Source organism: Heloderma suspectum, chromosome 2 (genome assembly GCF_057233095.1).
Source record: "Heloderma suspectum isolate Gila_16-S chromosome 2, 16-S_ref, whole genome shotgun sequence".
In the NCBI taxonomy this organism is placed as follows: domain Eukaryota; kingdom Metazoa; phylum Chordata; class Lepidosauria; order Squamata; family Helodermatidae; genus Heloderma; species Heloderma suspectum.
Genome location: NC_139459.1, coordinates 291551883 through 291569951, shown reverse-complemented (window position 1 = coordinate 291569951; position 18069 = coordinate 291551883). Strand labels below are relative to the sequence as shown.

Here is an 18069-nt window from a genome sequence, read left to right as displayed (position 1 = left end):
TGCCTTTCCTTTATCATGTCAATAGCGTATGACTTGGTTGTTCCTGGAAAGAAGTGGCTCTGTATTTTCTTCCCCTCAGAGAGATTACCATAATGGGACAGAAGAAATGTGAACTCATCCTAGCCCATTCTCAGCATACAGCCGTCCATTCTGGTTAGACTATAATCAGTTCCTTGTTCCAAGGGTCTTGTCACAAGAAAAGCCTAGAAAATCTGGGCTGTTACTCAAGAGTTAAAGTCGGGATAGTTAATTTTTTGTTGTTGTTGCTAGTATGGATCTTGGTTGAAGAATATTGGATACTATTCTCTTATCAAACATGTTTTTCATATATTAAGCAATATGCAGCTCTAATCTGAAGATAAGAGGAAATTAATTTGGTCTATGAGGGATGCAAAGGCTAGAGTTCTTAAAGTAATTCTAATGTCCCTTGCCTTTCAGGATCTTTGTTTCTCCTCTCTTGTCCGAGCCATAAAACGGTGTGGAACATTTTTTTACTTTTTAATTGCATGAAGATGATGAAAATTTTTCTGTTTCTTGTCTGTTGTTAAATGTTTAATGCAGGTAACAGATACAGGAGGGAACGAGCTTGTGCACTGAGATGCCTTTCAATGATTAGCAGCTCAAGTTGTTAATAGACTACGAAAAGTAGATATGTTTATTTAGTTTGCAAGGGACCCAAAATATTTAAGGAGATACTAGACAGACTCTGCTTGGCAGCTAGTCTGTTAAAATCTTTTTTCTGAATTGACATATTTGACTTAAATGTGCAGGCTACTTTAATTCCAGATTTTGGAAACCGGAATGCCCAGATTCTTGCCAGAGAGAACAACTTGACAGCAAGGCTAAAAGAATATAAACATCCAGTGTAGGCTGAATAATAGGAAATCAAACACAACAGAGAATCTTGTGGCACCTTAAAGATTAACAAATTTATTATGGCATAAGGTTTTGTGAACTAGAGTCTGAATCGGAGAGAGCGTCTCTAAATTGCTGGCTAAGAGTGATGAAGGGAGTTGGCTTAGCATCTGCTGGGAAGACATTGCCAAAAGGTTTGCACATACAAATTACCTCTTCAGAATAAAAAGAGGGTGGGGAAGCCAGCTGTGGTGATTAGCATCTTGCTGCAGTATAAGTAAATACATGCATTGTTGTCTATAAGTAAAATAAAGGTTAATTTAACCAACAGTTCATCCCCTTAGTTGCAAAACTGAAATTCAAAAATTAGTATTGCAAAATGTGTCAAGAGACCCAAAATGTGTCCACTAAGATGCTACTATAAACACAAGTTCTCATTTTTAATATTGTAACCTTACTCTTGCACAAATGTACTTTTGAAGTGGAAGGGCAGTTAATAAGCTTTGATCATTTTCACCTGACAGACAGGCCTTTGATCAGTTTAGCTTTCCTGTGTCTTCTGTTTCAAACAAGTCACTTCTCTGGATAACAGAGAAAAAGAAGACACAGATCCAGTGATGCTATAACTTTGGAAAGCAGTGGTAATTTGAACTCCATATCTAATGTACTGCATCTTAGGTGGACAACTTCGTGTGTTGACTGAAAATTGTTTTGCTTTTTAAATGATCACAGGCTCCTTAATGTGTGGATGCTGAAATCATTTTCAAAGGCAAAATATAGAGGTATCTTATCTCTAGTTTTGTAAATGTATCCATCTATAGAGTAAGCTAAAATAGCTTTCCCATGTATCCAAATGATTTACACAAAATAAATTTCCATGGAATGTGGTTAGGCTTCTGTTACTCTCTTTAATTAAGCATATATGCTTCAAATCAGCAAGGGAAATCCAGGGACAGAAGCAATCATTGTGCATGTAGCTGAGAGGATGCACATCTGGACAGGCATCCCCATCTGGGTTGTGAAGCTCATTTGGGCCCAATTGAACTGGTTCAGTAAATCTTTTGATGTGCATCTCCATTCACCAGTTTTTGCATGCCACCAGTCGTCCAATTTGTATTGATTTTCTGTATCCTATAGAAAATATTTCTGTTTCTATGTAATGCTTCACATTTATATGTGCTGCAAGGTTTTCCATTGGGTCACAAAGTAGAAACAAGGAACACTGAGGCTGTTACAGAACCTGCTGCAGTAAATAGAAAGGTCTTTTTGACATAAGCCTACTCTTGATAACTATTTTCTTGTAAATTTCAATTTTAAATCATGGATACACTCGGTAACAATTTCTCTGATTGTTACAGTGCTTTTGTCAGCCATTGTGATTGTGGGAATTGCCTTCTGCATGTGAGTGCATACTTGGGGACAGTTGGGACTAATGAAATGGATCTCTCTCTTTCTCTCTCTGTATGGGGTGAGTCAAACCTTTAAGAACATGGAGGTGAAATATATTGCTTTAATTTGAATTGTTTTTATAATACCTTAAGGAATTGAATCTTTTTATTATTTGGAGTAAAACTGTTCTTCATAAATAGAAGAAAATGAGGACAGCTGGTGGTTGTTTGTTCCCAAGAGGAACTTGTGTTTATGTCTGTAAGTGTTAGTATTGTTAGAGACTGTAATTTGTTGATATCCAGTCTAGCAGAAATGAAATATAATCTTCAGTCACCTAGGAAACCCAGCAACTCTACCAATAAATGGTTAAAATTGGCAGTTCAATTGGGAAATATTTAGAATTGTGAAAATGGCATATTGCAAAATATTGATTAGTACAAATTTCTGTTGAAATAACAGTAGCACACATTGGAAAGGAGAAAAAATAAAGTATAATTAATTTGGGGACAAACAGGGAGGATTAACGGGGGAAAACAAATTTTACATTAATTTCTAGGCATGCCCACAGCATATTTATTATTTAAATATTTATTATTTTTGCCAAAGGCTTTTACAAAATATATGATACAAACAATGGCTTAGATCCTGAGATAAATTAACTTAACTAAGTTCATAGAAGGGAAGTTCTCCTGCTCCCACATGAAGCCATCTGTGACCCATAAAAGCTTCTCCGGAGGGTCAGCACCACCTGAATAATATGGGATAAAGCACGGGAGGCTGCCTGTCAGAGGAGAGTATGGGAAGCTTTCTTTCTATGAACATCCAAAAGTTTACTTAGAATTCCAGCCAACTAAAAAAATGTTATAAAATACATGTTTTAAAATTATTTCAATATTTTAAAAACTGAAAAAATATAAAACTAAAGATACAATTTTTTAAAATTATGTCACTACCATTCATTAATGCCACTACTGTCCAGAATAAGAGAATCATATCACCTAAAATCAACTCCTCCACAGTTAACAGCAATCTCTGCTGAATACCTTTTCCTCACATATTTGCCCTCGCAAAGCACAACAAAATACCAATTTCACCGACAGATGAAATTGATGAGATTAGGAGTGTTATTCCGTGCGCTGTGGATACAGTTAGTGAGCAGGAGGCGGTCTGTGGCACACTGGTTTTGTGGGATCGGTTCCAGCTTCTTCCTTCTGATGAAGTGGACAAGGTGCTTTCAACTGTAAGGCTGACCACCTGCTTACTTGATCCTTGCCCATCTTGGCTCATTATGAGCTGCAGAGAGAGGCTGGGTGAGGGGATCAAGGCGATGGTGAACGCCTCCCTTGAGGAGGGAGTGATGCCATCAGCCCTCAAGGAGGCAGTGATAAGACCACTTTTAAAAAAGCCCTCCTTGGATCCCCAAGTTCTGAACAACTTTTGCCCAGGCTTGAATCTGCTTTTTTTGGGCAAGGTTATTGAGCGGGTGTTGGCGATGCAGTTGAAGGCACACTTGGAAGAAGCCGATTATCTAGATTCATTTCAGTCGGGCTTCAGGCTTGGGCATGGGACAGAAAAGGCCTTGGTCTCCTTGATAGATGATATGAGGAGGGCTCTGGATAGGGGTGAATGCTCCTTCCTTGTTCTCCTCGACTTCTCAGCGGCTTTTGATACCGTTGACCATGGTATCCTCCTGGACCGCCTGGTGGGGTTGGGCATTGGAGACACCATATTACGGTGGTTCCGGCCCTTCCTCTCCGGCAGGTACCAGAGAGTAGCACTGGGAGAGGAGGTTTTGGACCCGTGGCCGCTCACTTGTGGGGTGCCACAGGGTTCTATCCTCTCCCCGATGCTTTTTAACATCTATGTGAAGCCACCGGGGACTATCATCAGGAGGTTTGGGGTGCGGTGTCATCAGTATGCAGATGACACGCAGCTCTACCTCTCATTCAAATCTTCACCAAGGTTGGCTATAGAATCCCTGTCCAAATGTCTGGAGATGGTGAGTGGCTGGATGGGGAGGAATAAGCTAAAGCTGAACCCTGACAAGACCGAGGTACTTTTGGTGGGAGACAAGAGGAGTTTGGGGGATGTTGACTTGGTGTTGAATGGGGTGTGGCTACCCTTGAAAGACCAGGTCCGCAGCTTGGGGGTCATCTTAGACTCCCAGCTGTCCATGGAAGCTCAGGTGTCAGCTGTGAGCTGGACAGCGCTGTATCAACTCCATCTGATACGGCAGCTGCGCCCCTACGTTCCCAACCATCTTCTCCCATCGGTAGTACATGCCCTGGTCTCCTCTCGTTTAGACTACTGTAATACGCTCTACGTGGGGTTACCCTTGAAGATGGTTCGGAAGCTGCAGCTGGTACAGAACGCGGCGGCTCACCTGATTAAAGGCAGCCGCTGACTAGATCACATCACTCCAGTGCTGAAGGAGCTGCACTGGTTGCCAGTTGTTTTCCGGGCCAAATTCAAGGTGTTGGTTTTGACCTTTAAAACCCTATACGGTTCCAGCCCAGCCTATCTCGAGCACCTCCAGGAACACCAGATAGGCCACTCAACAAGATCAGCCTCGGGTGGCCTTCTCCCTGTCCCATCAGCCAGGACAGCTAGGCTGGTGAGGACGAGGGAGAGGGCCTTCTCTGTGGTTCCCCATTCTGTGGAACTCCCTCCCTAGGGAACTCCGCCATGCCCCCTCTTTAATGAGCTTCCGCCATGCATTAAAAACATGGTTGTTTAGGCAGGCATTTGGGGTGGGCTAGGGTAATTTTAGAAATGTGATATTTTTAATGTTGAATTTTATTGTATGAACTGTTTTTATTGTTGTACATCACCCAGAGTGGCTGGGTGACAGGCCAGATGGGCGATTGATAAATTTAATAAAATAGATCGATAGATAGATAGATAGATAGATAGATAGATAGATAGATAGATAGAGAAACACACACACATGGAGGCAAAACACTCACCCAAACCAGGCAACCTCCCACTCCACACACAAAATCTCACACATGTAATCACACACACAGGCATATATGCAATACAAAACCAAACCAAAAAACCAAACCACACAAACACAAAAATTGGGGCACGGTGAACAGGCAAAATTTACGGTACACACAGAGACAGACAGGCAAACACACACACCACCGCACCCCACCCCACAATAATCCAACCAACAAACCAGCTAACACACACACCCATTAAAAAACAGGTACCTCTCCCCCCCAACACACACCCTCAGAGCATGTGAAAAATTCCCCTTTCTCCCAACCACCCTTTAGCCCCCTTGGATGCTCCCTGCCAGCCCCAGTTTACATTTTTCTTTTTTTGGGGGCTGATGGCCACACTTCAAAACAAAACACTGGGCTCAGGACACCCGCCATTTTTATTTTCTAAGAATGCCACTGGGGCCCATGCAGGCCCAGAGGCATTCTTGGAAATAAAGATGGTGTGGCACTGGAGGTAGTTGCTTCACTTTGCAGGGACTTTTGTTGAAGACCTGTTGATTTTTTTAAAAATTAAAAACAAATCTAAAAAAGTTTTTAAAACTCAGGAGGGGCAGGGAGTCCATAGGCACCATGTTGCGGACCCCAGCTTTTGCATCCAAAGGCTGAATTATTGTCATTGGCAATCAGAGTTTTCATGTGAATTCAAATGTAACTCCACAAATGTGTAATATAATGTATATATGTATAACAGATTAATATACATTTGTCTAATATAGCACCTTTTGCAGCTGAAAATACTGGAGATCACAATATCACAGCTGAAGTGATTAGCTTTGTTGGTTATGTACAGAAGGCAGTATGAATGACAGTGCTGTCTGTGTCTCAGTAAAACACCGAGTTAACTAATAATACAGTTCACCAAAGTTACACGTAAACATATTTATGTACCATGGCAAATATGGGGCCTAGAATAGCATTACCCTCCGTTGAGTTCTAGGTTTTTCAGTAAACTACTTGATGTGAAACTTCTCCAACATACCTTGTCCTCACTTTAATTCTGTTGGCCACCTACAGAGCATCCAGTGGAATTTGTATGTATATTAGCCATTGGATAACAGAGAAATTACGTTTTTTCCCTAAGTTCTTAATTATCCTAGTGATTAGTACTAAGTGCTAGAAGCCTGTACTTTAGATTCACCTATGAGTATGAAGCGCCTCTAGCTGATCCTTTCACAGCAGTTTGATCAACAGCAGTTAGGTGAAAACGTTTACTTTCAGATGCTGATTTCTGCATATTAAACCCTTGTTAAAGGACAGGAACAGACCAGGGTAGTTTTTGATCAGGTACAGAAGGGATGGGGAGCCTGTGCCTCTCCAGATATTTCTGGACTGCAACTTCCATAATCTCTGAACATTGGCCATGCTGGCTGGGACTGATGGTAGTTGGAAAGTGACAAGATGTGGAGAGCCACAAGTGCCCCACCTTGGCGGTACTCCATTTAAATATCAGGATATACTCCTGTTAAATAGTACCTACACGTGGACCTGCAACAAAATGTTGCACTATGGAGTCTTCCTGTTCAGTGCCTTCCTCAAGCATACTCAATTCTATTTTCTCTCCCACTCCGTTTTCTGCTCCACTCTCTGGATAGTCGGTCAGCATTTAATAGCCACTGAATATGTTCAGTCCTCATTGGTCTGTTTTTGTGGTCCTTCCTAGATCGTTTAAATATGTATATTTACTTCTGCAAACCTTGGGGTTCCTGCTGATACCCATCTTGAAATGGGTAGATAAGCAACAACCCTTGTGCCTGAACAGAAATGGAGAAAATTGTGTGAAAAATAAAAGCAACAGTAACTTCTGGGTCCTTAAGGTGAGGGCCTTGACAATTCCATATAAACGTGAGGTGCTAAAACTGTCATATGTAGAACAATGATTTCTCAAAAAAAAAAACAAAAACAAACCCACAAACCCACCCCTATGTCTGGACTGTGCTGCTTCAGATGACAGGTGGGAGGTCTTGTGACTGAATGCTCTTTTCTCAAAAAGACTGCATATAGAAAACTAGGATGTCAAGAAGAAGGCTAGAGTAGAACCCTTTTTCTCATATATTGTTTCCTTTGTGCAGGGAATTTTTTTTTGGTATGGAGAATGATTCAATCATGCGACCACCCCACCTGAATTCTCAAGTGATACAGCCCAGACACAGTGCAGGTTTACCACCTCAGTGATAACCAGGTGTGTTTAGGCAAGTGACACCTTGTTTCTTAGGGTAAACTAGATGTGTTGGGACAGACATGCTAGCTTTTCCTGTGTTTGCCCCTTTCACAACTAAAATGGAGGAGAGGAGTGGTCTACTTTTTACAATGAAATGTGCTTTCAGGTGTGGGGAGCCGAGCCTTCTCCTGTCTTACTACCTCCCCATGCTCTGTCATTTCAAACACTTTTTCTCCCTAGCCCAGCTCACTTCTGGTATCAGAGCCAATTTGTGGGGAGAAGTGCTTCAAGTGTTGGCAAGGAAGTGAGGTTTGAAGGTTCACATATTTTGTTGTAAAAAGTAGACTCCCTACCCACTATTTTAAACAGGAAGGAACAGATATATGAATGAATAAATGTGGCTGCCCACATCATGTCTAGTTTGGCCCTTTATTCTGAATGAAATTTAATATAGCAGGCATCCAAATGTCCACCTCTCACATCCTTAACTATTTTTTTAAGGCCACTCTTTGGGTGTTTCCAGACAGATGGCTCCTCACACTACCAATCAAAAGACATGGTGCCGCTATTCTATCTTTTCCTCCTTAATGGATTTTCTGTGGTAAGAAAAAAGATGAAAGAAGTGGTGGTAAAACATGAGGGGGATAGAAATGGAAGACGTCAGCAGGGAGACTGCACAATAAACACCTCAACTGGAAGCATCCATTCTAATACAGACATTAGGGCAATATTAAAGGCATTTCAGCTATCTTGTTAGGCCATGTTAAATTATAACTATTAATTATCTGTGGGAGGAAGGGGACTGCTGACTGGATTAACTGTAAAGAAAAATGTCTACAGATAACCAGAAGTAATTTGGTGTGTGAAAGGTGGTGGTGGTAGGGGGGAACCCTCAAGGTATTCCTTGAGGGAATACCTAGGAGCTACAAGGTATTGTATCTCCTAGCATGATAAGTATATTCATATGAACTTATTTGAGATATATAGGTCAGTCTTGCCAGACTTAGGAGGGAACTTAAATGTGCTATCTGAAAATGGTTATACCTGAACTGCAAGGGTTTTTGTTCTCTGAGCTTGTAGCTATATCGCTGTGCTGATGTACTATTACAGGAGGCAGACAATACGTCACATTGTTATCTCTGGTTATCTTGTTTATACTTCATCATGTTGCCTAACATTCCAGATCTTGGAAAAAAAGTGGATGAATAGAGCTATAAGTGGAGCTATTTGAGAGGAGCAGATATGCAGTGCCCCTGCTCAGCTGCTTGCTGAGACAAAGAGAAGCATTCTGAGTGGTGCAATGAATATGCATTGCTTATGTGTGTGATTCGCTTGTAGGCCAGACAAAGGCCTATACGGTAATGAATTTGGAAGACTGGGGTATGGCCCTGGGGATTTTTTTTTAAGTGCATTAGTTTTATCAGTGTGTTACCTTGCCAGTGGGATGATGTCAGTCTGGTTACCATAGAATGTGGTCAGACTGGGGAAGACAAATGCAGTGTGTGGCAGCATTTTGTTTTGATAGACTGAGCTGTGGTTTTTCTCTCCCATTTTGTAACCCTGGTATTGGAAAGAAGAAAAGATATTTTACTCCCTCTCTCTGTCTGTCTCTCTGGGGTGCTATACTATACCCATTCAAATGGTGACTATTGTAGACACTATGATTAGCTGAGCTTGGCCTGGCTGATACTATCTAATGGTATCCTTAAACACATATTGAAACAATGGGGAAAATTCTATCCTTTTACCTATCCCGGTTCTGAGTACAACAGAATAGTTAAGACAGACAGGCAAAACCTTTGGTGGTGTTCCCCATCTCTTTGCTTGCCTGGGCTTTTCTCTCTGCCTTTTAGCTGCCTTTATAGGCGTAGCATGTCCATGCAGATGTGCTTTCTTCATCTCTCTCAATCCAGGATGTAAGGTACTGGCACCTAGAGTGATGGGCAAAAAAGGAGACGCCTGAGGTCTACATGCACACAGAACTCCTGTATCTCATCACAGGGGAGAGTAGCAAGTTCCCATTTTGCACATTACACAAGAGATCTGATGAGATACTGAAATTTCTCAAGGTTGTGCTGTGACTATTTTATTGAAACTCTGAAGCCAACTTCAGCCTCTTTGCCTTGCCTTGTCTTGTGAAGAGTGCCTTCAGGTGTTACTGAAGTAGCACTGCTAGCCAAACATGCAGTCACTTCTGCATTCAGCTGGTGACACGTCTTGTAATATTCAAAGGATGTTTGTACAGGCTGCAGATGTAGATACAGCCTATCAAAATTCTCCCTCATCTTCAGCCTGTACAAACTCAACGGGTTAAATCCAGTGTTGTGCAATGGGACTTGCCCTTGCTCTCCTCACCCCTGCATGCCCCCAAGCTCTGGAGAACCCCCTCCAGAGTGGGGGGTGGATGGTAGAAATATTTAACATCCAGGCTCTTAAAATACAGAATCATATGTTTATTTTAGGGTGTGTGTGTGTATATGTGTGTGTGTGTGTATGTATGTATGTATGTATGTATACGCACGCACGCATGCACACACACACACACACACACACACATGGTGGTACTTAGTAAAATGAATTATTACTTTATGCACTTCATTATTTAGTACTCTTTGAAATAGGTATCTGCCTTAGATGCACATAATTTCCTAACATTTGGGGGAGGGGATGGCTTAGGAGGTTCTACTGTTGTCAAAACGAAATAGAGTATAGGTTGGATAATAGTAATTCTTATTGGATTCCTATTATATTTTTTCGTCAATTATCAGAAGATTTCAAAGGTGACTTTGAGCACAGAAGCACAATGAAAGTAATGTGGAATGTATCAATCAGCTACAAGTGACCAAGATTTCATCTTTTGAAATTGGTGTCAAACACTGTAAAATTAAAGGAATAGTCTTTCTTGCCATTTGGGAATAAGTGATTTGATAAAGCTACCAATTCAGAAGCAAAAGCTTTTTTGTTGTGGTATCAGCATAGCACATGTGATGAATATTATATTATATTGCCTTAGATAAATATAAAATAGAAGTGATGGAATGGTTTTTTTGAACTCTCTACCTTTTGGTGTAGGATTATGTGACTTTTTGAGCAGTGTTCCTATAACAGTTGTTTTGTGCAACTGTTAGGCCTACGTACGTTTGCACAAGTTTGGGCCAACAAAATGTGTGTTTTCACATTTTAAATTATTTTCAGAAGCTAACATTGTAACTTCATGGTTTCAAATGGGAAACATTAAAGACTGAAAAGAAATACAGCTACACATTCCATGGAGAACGCTTAAGATCAATGTATATGTATATATTCCCCCTTCCCCTGCAAAAAGAAGAAGTGTGTGTGGGGTGGGGAGGGAGGTGGGAGAGAAGTACCAGAGTTAATCATAATCTGTGTATTAACACAACAGGATGTCTAGATGGTTAACTAGAGTGCCTGGCCTGCTGTGGAGCATACTCTTTCTGCTTTTAGCGTTCAGGTGGAAAGTTACAGTTTAGTTTTGGTGCCAGGGTCTTGAATAGAAGTAATTACTTGTGGTGTGTTTATAGGCCGCAGTATATTTGCAAGTTTATATCTTGCCTACTAAACTGGCAAAATGTTTATTTTTACTGGTAAACATAGTAGAAATTTGTCCCTAGTGGTTCCTTTCAAAACAAAATAGTATTTGTTGTATATATTAAACAGGGCTCTTTTTATATGTCAGCTCTGCATTGCCTAGGATATGAAAATATGTGATAACAAACACATTTCCTTTCTCAGATATAAGAGTTTTCTTATAGTTATACTATCATTGGGTGATGGCACTTAGGCAAAGTAGCACCATGTTCTCTTTGTTGTTGATAATATTAATTACAGTTGTGTAAAAAGCATAAGCAAATTTGAAATCCAGTTATTTGTATATTCTAACCATCCCTGTGAATGGATCCTGTCTTTCAGGCTACCTGCTTGTATCTGAGATGATGAGAGAGCAGTTTTTGCTTGTTGGATTGATAAAAGTGGGCTTCCCTTTCCCTGCAGAATCTCTATTGGATCCAGTGAAGGATCCAGTTTGGTCTTAAAGAGTGGAAGCTAAATGCTATCAGCATAGGATCTTACATACTTTTGTTTGACCTGAACATATTTTTAGAGGCTTGCCTAAGAGATTTGTAGATGAGTGCTGGTGGTGACAGCATCATTTTCATATTTCCTATTGAGTGTGGCTCTCTATGCTTATAAATTGCAAATAGAAAAAAAAAAACACAAGTTGGTAAAGCAATGGGTAGGGATGCTGGAGAAATATGAGATGGCTTAAAATGAGCTTGGATTTTTAAGAATCCGACCTGCGGAATCTGCTGCAGAGTGACCCCCTCAGGCCCTGCGGAGTCCGTGGACTTTCGGATGATTTTTTTACTTTCCCAAAATTTACGCATATAAATCCATAGAAAAATATGTAAGTTTCTGCTGAGGAAATGTAGAATGGAATAGGGGACAATACACTAAATGTTACGTACTGGGGTAGATTATGTAAATACTTACGTAAATACTTACGTAATTATTTCCGTATTTTTCCGCATGATGAAAAAAAATATTCACATCCCTCTGTGCGCGGATGACAGAACAAAAGGCACCTGACAATCCACAAAACACAGACGGCGTGGATTTTACACAGTCCGTACATCCCTAGCAATGGGCCAGGGAGACTTCCTATTCAAAATCTCATTCTGCCAGGACACTTAGAGATATCCTTAAGCAAGTCTGTCTTTGGAAGAAGTCTGTTACAAATGGAATAAATGGTTGATGCTATGCATAAGGTGCTATGCATAAGGTGCTATGCATACAATTAATAGATTGATGGGAAAAATCTTACCATCATCACAACTATAGAATGTTTGTATAAATGCTTTCATATGGTTTCTTCCCTGGGTTTATTACTATTTTATTTAGTTGAAAATTAGCTCAGGAGTGGAGCTACTTTCTGCACAAATGAGCTATATATAGTGATATAGTACTGCTTATAAATCTATAGTGTGACTATGTGAAGAATATCTCTAGTTACCTCATCTTCAAAAGGATATCATAGAACTGGGATAGGTATAGAAAATGGCAGCTACAACGATCAAGTGGTTGGAGCACCTTTCCTCTGGGAAAAGGGTTTGGAGCTCTTTAGTTAAGAAATGAAGGAAGGTCATAATAGAAGTCAAAGTACACTGTGAATTCCCTCTCTCTTCCCTTTCCTTTTCCACCATAATATTAGAATGCCGTCTAATAAATGCAGTGAATAAATAAAATGGATTAGATAGCAGAGAGACCAGAAGATGTGCTTCACATAATGCATAGCTTCTAGAATTCACTACTATAAGCAGTAGCAATGGCTTTGAAACAAGGATTGGCTATACAATTTAATGACTGCCAAATTGAGTCTACCTTTACAGACCTGTGCCCCTTAGTACCAGTTGCTTGGAACTGTCAAGGACTTGGCACTTGACCTCTGAGGCTTGAGAATAGAACCTAGCCTAGTGAGGTGCCACGGAGTTTGGGTGTGAGGGTGTGCACACGTGTGCATGAGTCTGAAGTGCTATTCAGGCACTCTGATTCTGTGCATAGTAAACACAGGACAACTTTCTGAAGGGGAGAATCTCTTCTAACCACAGAGGCTTTCTTCGCAGTTTGGAATCCTGGATAATAAGGATTCCAAATCGTATGGATAGCGTCTAAGGATAGAGAAAGCTCTCCTCTTCAGAAAGTCACCCTCTATGTGTAGAGGGTGATGGAAATGGCAACTAAGGGGGTGGGGCTAGCACATTCCCCCTCCTCATGCATTTACTGAACACTGGATCAGAAAACCAGAATAGGACTTGAATTTTCCTCTGGTGCAGAATGGAATAGGGGTGTCTAACATCAGTCATTGACCACAGAAGTGTGGAGCTTCTGCATCTGCCAAACCTGTGTGTGGTCTTGTGCCCTTACCTGGTCAATAGAGCACTCCCTTTTCTTGATGGATCTTAGGCTGTAGTTTCCATCTCAAGCTACTTACCACAGGGACCTTGAGGTATGGAACACATCCTGTAGGTCTATACTCAACAGGTGCAACTACCTCTGGTCCCTGATTTTCCCTGACAGGGCCCTGGGGATGGCTTCCCAGAGGCATTCAGTGGGTAGCTGCAGGGAGACAATGCTGAACTAGATGGAACTTAGTCAGATCCAACAAAGTTTCTCTTACATCCTTAAGATATCCATTGCGAAACTATGCTCCTCTCATTGTATGTGCAGAATTTCCATTCAAAGTTGAAATTATTTGTTGGTGAAATGTATAGCCGTTTCATATGTGCACATGCTCACAGAGTACCTTTTTATGTGACAGTCCCACTTCATAATGCACATAGGTGATCACTTCTTGACAGTGGCTCAGTTCAAGTGCAACAACAAATGATGGTCTCATTTCAAGAACAAGCCTGCATGAACCTTCAAGCCCATGCTTCTGCTTTTGAACTTACCACAGTTTCCCATGATGTCTGAGCTTGGGGAACCATGATTTGTGCTAACTATGTTCAGTTAAAACAAACCCGGATAAAATCATCGATATAGAAATGCTGTGCCTTGTAGCAGAAAATCTTGGTTTGTCATTATGTTTGAATTGAGCAAGTGCATGGTGTTAATTTTTCTTCATGTGGAAAGCACGTGATGTTTAATCTGTGAAGTTAAACATCTTGATGATATTTACATTGGGGGGGGGAATGGGAATTACAGTTTTGAAGATACAGGTTAAAAAAATAATCTGGTGTTTTTCAAGCATATCTTTTGTATTACCAATACTGGAACAATACTGGGTTGAGCAGAGAGAAAGGGAGAATAAAACAATTTGAAACTAAATTGTATGGAGTTGATAGCTAAGTTATTATCTCCAGCTAATGAAATTCAGTATTGAGTTGTTCCTTTCTATAAAAATGGAATGTCTGCCAATAAAAATACTTTAAAGATGTGTCAGGTTAATACTTAAGTGTACCTGAGGTGAGTCAACTGTACTTCCCTGTCCCTCCACTGCTCTTTTTCTCCCCCCCCCGCCCTATACTTATATTTTAGAAATGGAATTTTAACAAGTATTTGATTTGTAAAAATTAAGTTTTATTTTAAGAAAAAGAATATTTACCTTCTAACCACATTCTAAAAAGTTTTTAACAAGTCTGACAAAGCAATTGGGTTGTTAAACACTTGCTTTAAGAGGGTGCGGATTTTAAAGGGCCCCCTTCATAATGTATTTGTGTGTTTCCTTTAAAACCTCCCCACTATCCCTCTGCTTTTTCCTTAGGCGAAGCTGCTCTAAGAGGAGAACCCAGGATGCAGTCCCTCCCAGTATCCGCTGCTGTAACCAACCATAGGACGGGGCCACCGCCTATCAGTCCTTGCAAGAGGAAGTTCAGCATGGACCAAGGAGACGATGACCTAGACTGTGAAAATGAGCATGTCTCTAAAATGAGTCGAATGTTCAGTCCCCATCTGTAAGTTTTAATTTTTTTTCTGTGGCATGGTTTTAGGTTTAGAATAAACTAATGAATGCTGTTACTATTTATAAAGTGCTTAGTGGATTACTAGTTTTTTTATTCAAATGTTATTTTGTTTTGAAAAATGGCAATCTAGTATGTATCACAACACAGGTGTGTAATGCAGGATGGAACAACACGTTACAAAGACACAGAACACAGTGGCCACCAAAACTGGTATCCTTACGTTGAATTCTCCTCCTCACCCTCTGTAACGTAGTTATGCAATGCTGTATGTTTCTGTCCTGCTCAGGGATGTGGAACAGGGAAATCCTTAGTGTAGCAGTGTTGCATCATAGGGTGTTGCTATAAATGATGGAGCTGGCATAGAATAGAATAGAATAGAATAGAATAGAATAGAATAGAATAGAATAGAATAGAATGTACTTTGCAGTAGCAGCCCCATGGCATCTGTAATGTCTGCTTCTGTTCTTTGTTACAAATCAGTTTAAGTAAGATGAAAAGTGGCTGCGCCTTTCTAATGCACCGTTATGGCCGCTGTTCATTCAAATCTTCATGTGGCAGACTGAAAATCAAAGTAGTTTCAAATGAATATGTTGTGGACTCTGCTGTTTTCATTTTTCACAAAGCAGAAACCCTGGATGTAAATCCAGTTAAGAACATAGTACCTTTTCCTGCCACAGCCTTAGTTCTACATGTTCCTACAGACAGGAAGTGCTTAGGTATGTTTAAAAATACCATTTCTATTTGCTTTAACTTTCTCCCTCACTAATCTCCTATGCTTTAAGCCTTCCTACCCTGAGAGGAAAAAAAAGTGTTTCGGTTTTTGTTTTGTTTTTAGGCCAGGAAATTTTGGAACAGCTGCCCAGCAGACTACACACCAACAGCTGGTCAGGCTACGGTTGTTACTAAACATTAGTTGCGTGCTTCTATTTTCACATGCCAACAGGTTATTGTACTGTGCAGGTAAAATGTGGGCTGCTGGAAATGAAGAAAACTGTTTCTATCCATTTTGTGTTCTTATTCCTAAGAATCTAACTGTGGTTGGCATGAAGTAGAAGCTGAGAGAATTCCTTTCATTTCTGTGTAGAGGAAGCGATTGGAGTATTTCAGTCAGAGCCAACTTGATAACTATGTACTTTTGCCTGCTGCCTCAGCTCAAGAAGCACTCCACATTCCACACATTCCACTCAGCTTTGGATTGTTGTGTTCAGTCATAAGATGTGGACTGAGGCATTTTATCCTGAAATAAATCACAGGAGTGTTAGTCAGAGAGGCCTGCAGACTGTCAATTTGGAATTTGTTACAAATAAGAGCTCCGGTACAAAAGTAATGCAAACTCACAGTGAGACTGTTTTTTCTTTTCTTTTTTACATGCAGTATTTATGCCCAGTTAACCGCATTAAAATCACTCTTTAAAGTAAGATTTATGATTGTTTGCCAAAAGAAGGTGTAGTACTTAGTTTCTGTGTTTCAACATCCATATAACTTTATACAGGAAAAATTAAGGCATGTTTGAATTATTACATCATTTTGGGACCAGTGGGAAGATGTGACTTCCAAATTCAAAAACAATGGTAATAAAATGCAAGTAGTAGTTATGTAGAGTGTTTCATTTCATGCAGATACCTTCAGATTCACTTCTCTAGAAATCCTAAAACAGAACATCACCCAAAATGGATGTTAAAATCTACATTTTAATTTAGATTTACAGAAGTCTAAGCGTATTCATGAACCATAGTAATATGTACAATGGCTGTGATAATACATCCTTCTGTATGGAGTATAGGAAGCTGCAGGTGGAGGCAGAGGACTGATTGATCCATTATAGTGGAATTATTGCTTTGATCTGTTCCCTTTCTAAGACTTGATGCAGAGCTCCTACAAACCATTAGAAGCACTTTAATTTGTGGCAAAAAATAAGAAATCACTACAGATGTGAGAGATAAAGTATGTGTTAGGTTTGGAAGTACCCAGTTTCAGTTTGGCTACATTTAATGTTTAGATGGTCCTTGTACTACATTCTTAGCTTATCTGGAAAAGCCGACTAATTTGCTGGCAAAGTTTAATGGCATTACAAATAAGAATTTAAAAGTGGCCCTGCTAGAACAAATCCTACGTAAAATGTCTTGGTTACAAAAAAAATAAATAAATTCCAGTGCTTTTAATGGTATGTTAGGTATCCAATTTATAGAAAACACTCATTTCCGTAGGTGTCCCACTGAATGGTGATTACAAAAGCACTGGTGGATGAAGAAAAAAATAGCCATCTGAATGCTGAGCTGCCCATTTCTATACTACTTTGTTTAGTGCAGGAAATGGGAATTTGCATTCTGTTTGCTATTCTTTCTTAAGAAGGAATAATAAACAAATGCACTGGCCAAAGAATTTAGCTAGCAATATGATTTGTTTTCAGTTACAGTCTTCTGCTGCTGTGTGCCTCTTCACTTTCTGCTGAATTCCTATTGAAGGTGTGTGTTGCCATATATCCAAGTTGTGGTAAATCATGCTCACAACCACAATTATACACTTCATTGGCATGATATACCTCCTATGTTGCTGGATGCAACTTTAATGTTTAATCAGATAGTCTAGTCTACGATAGGAAAACAGATAAGAATGAAGCCACTTTGCAACTCCCGAACAAGGCAAGTTGAATAAAAAATTATTTTGATGTCGCTTACAGGAAAATGCTTTACACAGTGTCCCAAATAGAGTTATTGCTATATGGGACACATCCAATATGAGGGTGATTTACAGTGTTCTGGAACCCAGAATGTCTATTAGAAGGTTTCTTCTTCATTTTTACCTGAATTCACTTGTGTATCAGCCTTGGGTGAAGATATAACTTAGGTTGGGAGAGGAGTGACTGGTGGTATCCCTTCAGGACCACACAAGGAAAATGGAAATGGTCAATCAAAGCCACAAGTATTATTTTGATGCCATTCCCATGTCGGAAGACAGAGATGGGCAGGACCCAGAAAATCATTAGCATCCACATGGGCCTGAAGCAGTATAGTGCTACCCATTGCACAGCCTTCCCCCCCGCCCCAATGCAAGCCAGAAAACTTAGTATCAATTATATTAAGTTGAGGAGGAATGATATAATCTGTTCTGAATGAATAATTGTTATGAATGCTGAATGTTAAATTGCTTTCAAATTAAATTTATATTTTGATCTTCCGTG

General features: G+C 40.1%; 1 protein-coding gene across 2 annotated transcripts in view; it reads left to right on the top strand.

Annotated features, from left to right (window-relative positions):
• Positions 1-18069, top strand: part of VGLL4 (vestigial like family member 4) — a 153455-nt gene that overhangs the window by 86112 nt on the left and 49274 nt on the right. For both annotated transcript variants that reach the window (XM_084839862.1, XM_084839864.1), the window contains one exon: positions 14690-14879. In XM_084839862.1, coding sequence (XP_084695988.1) covers positions 14690-14879 — 190 coding nt within the window. The remainder of the gene's footprint in view (positions 1-14689; positions 14880-18069) is intronic.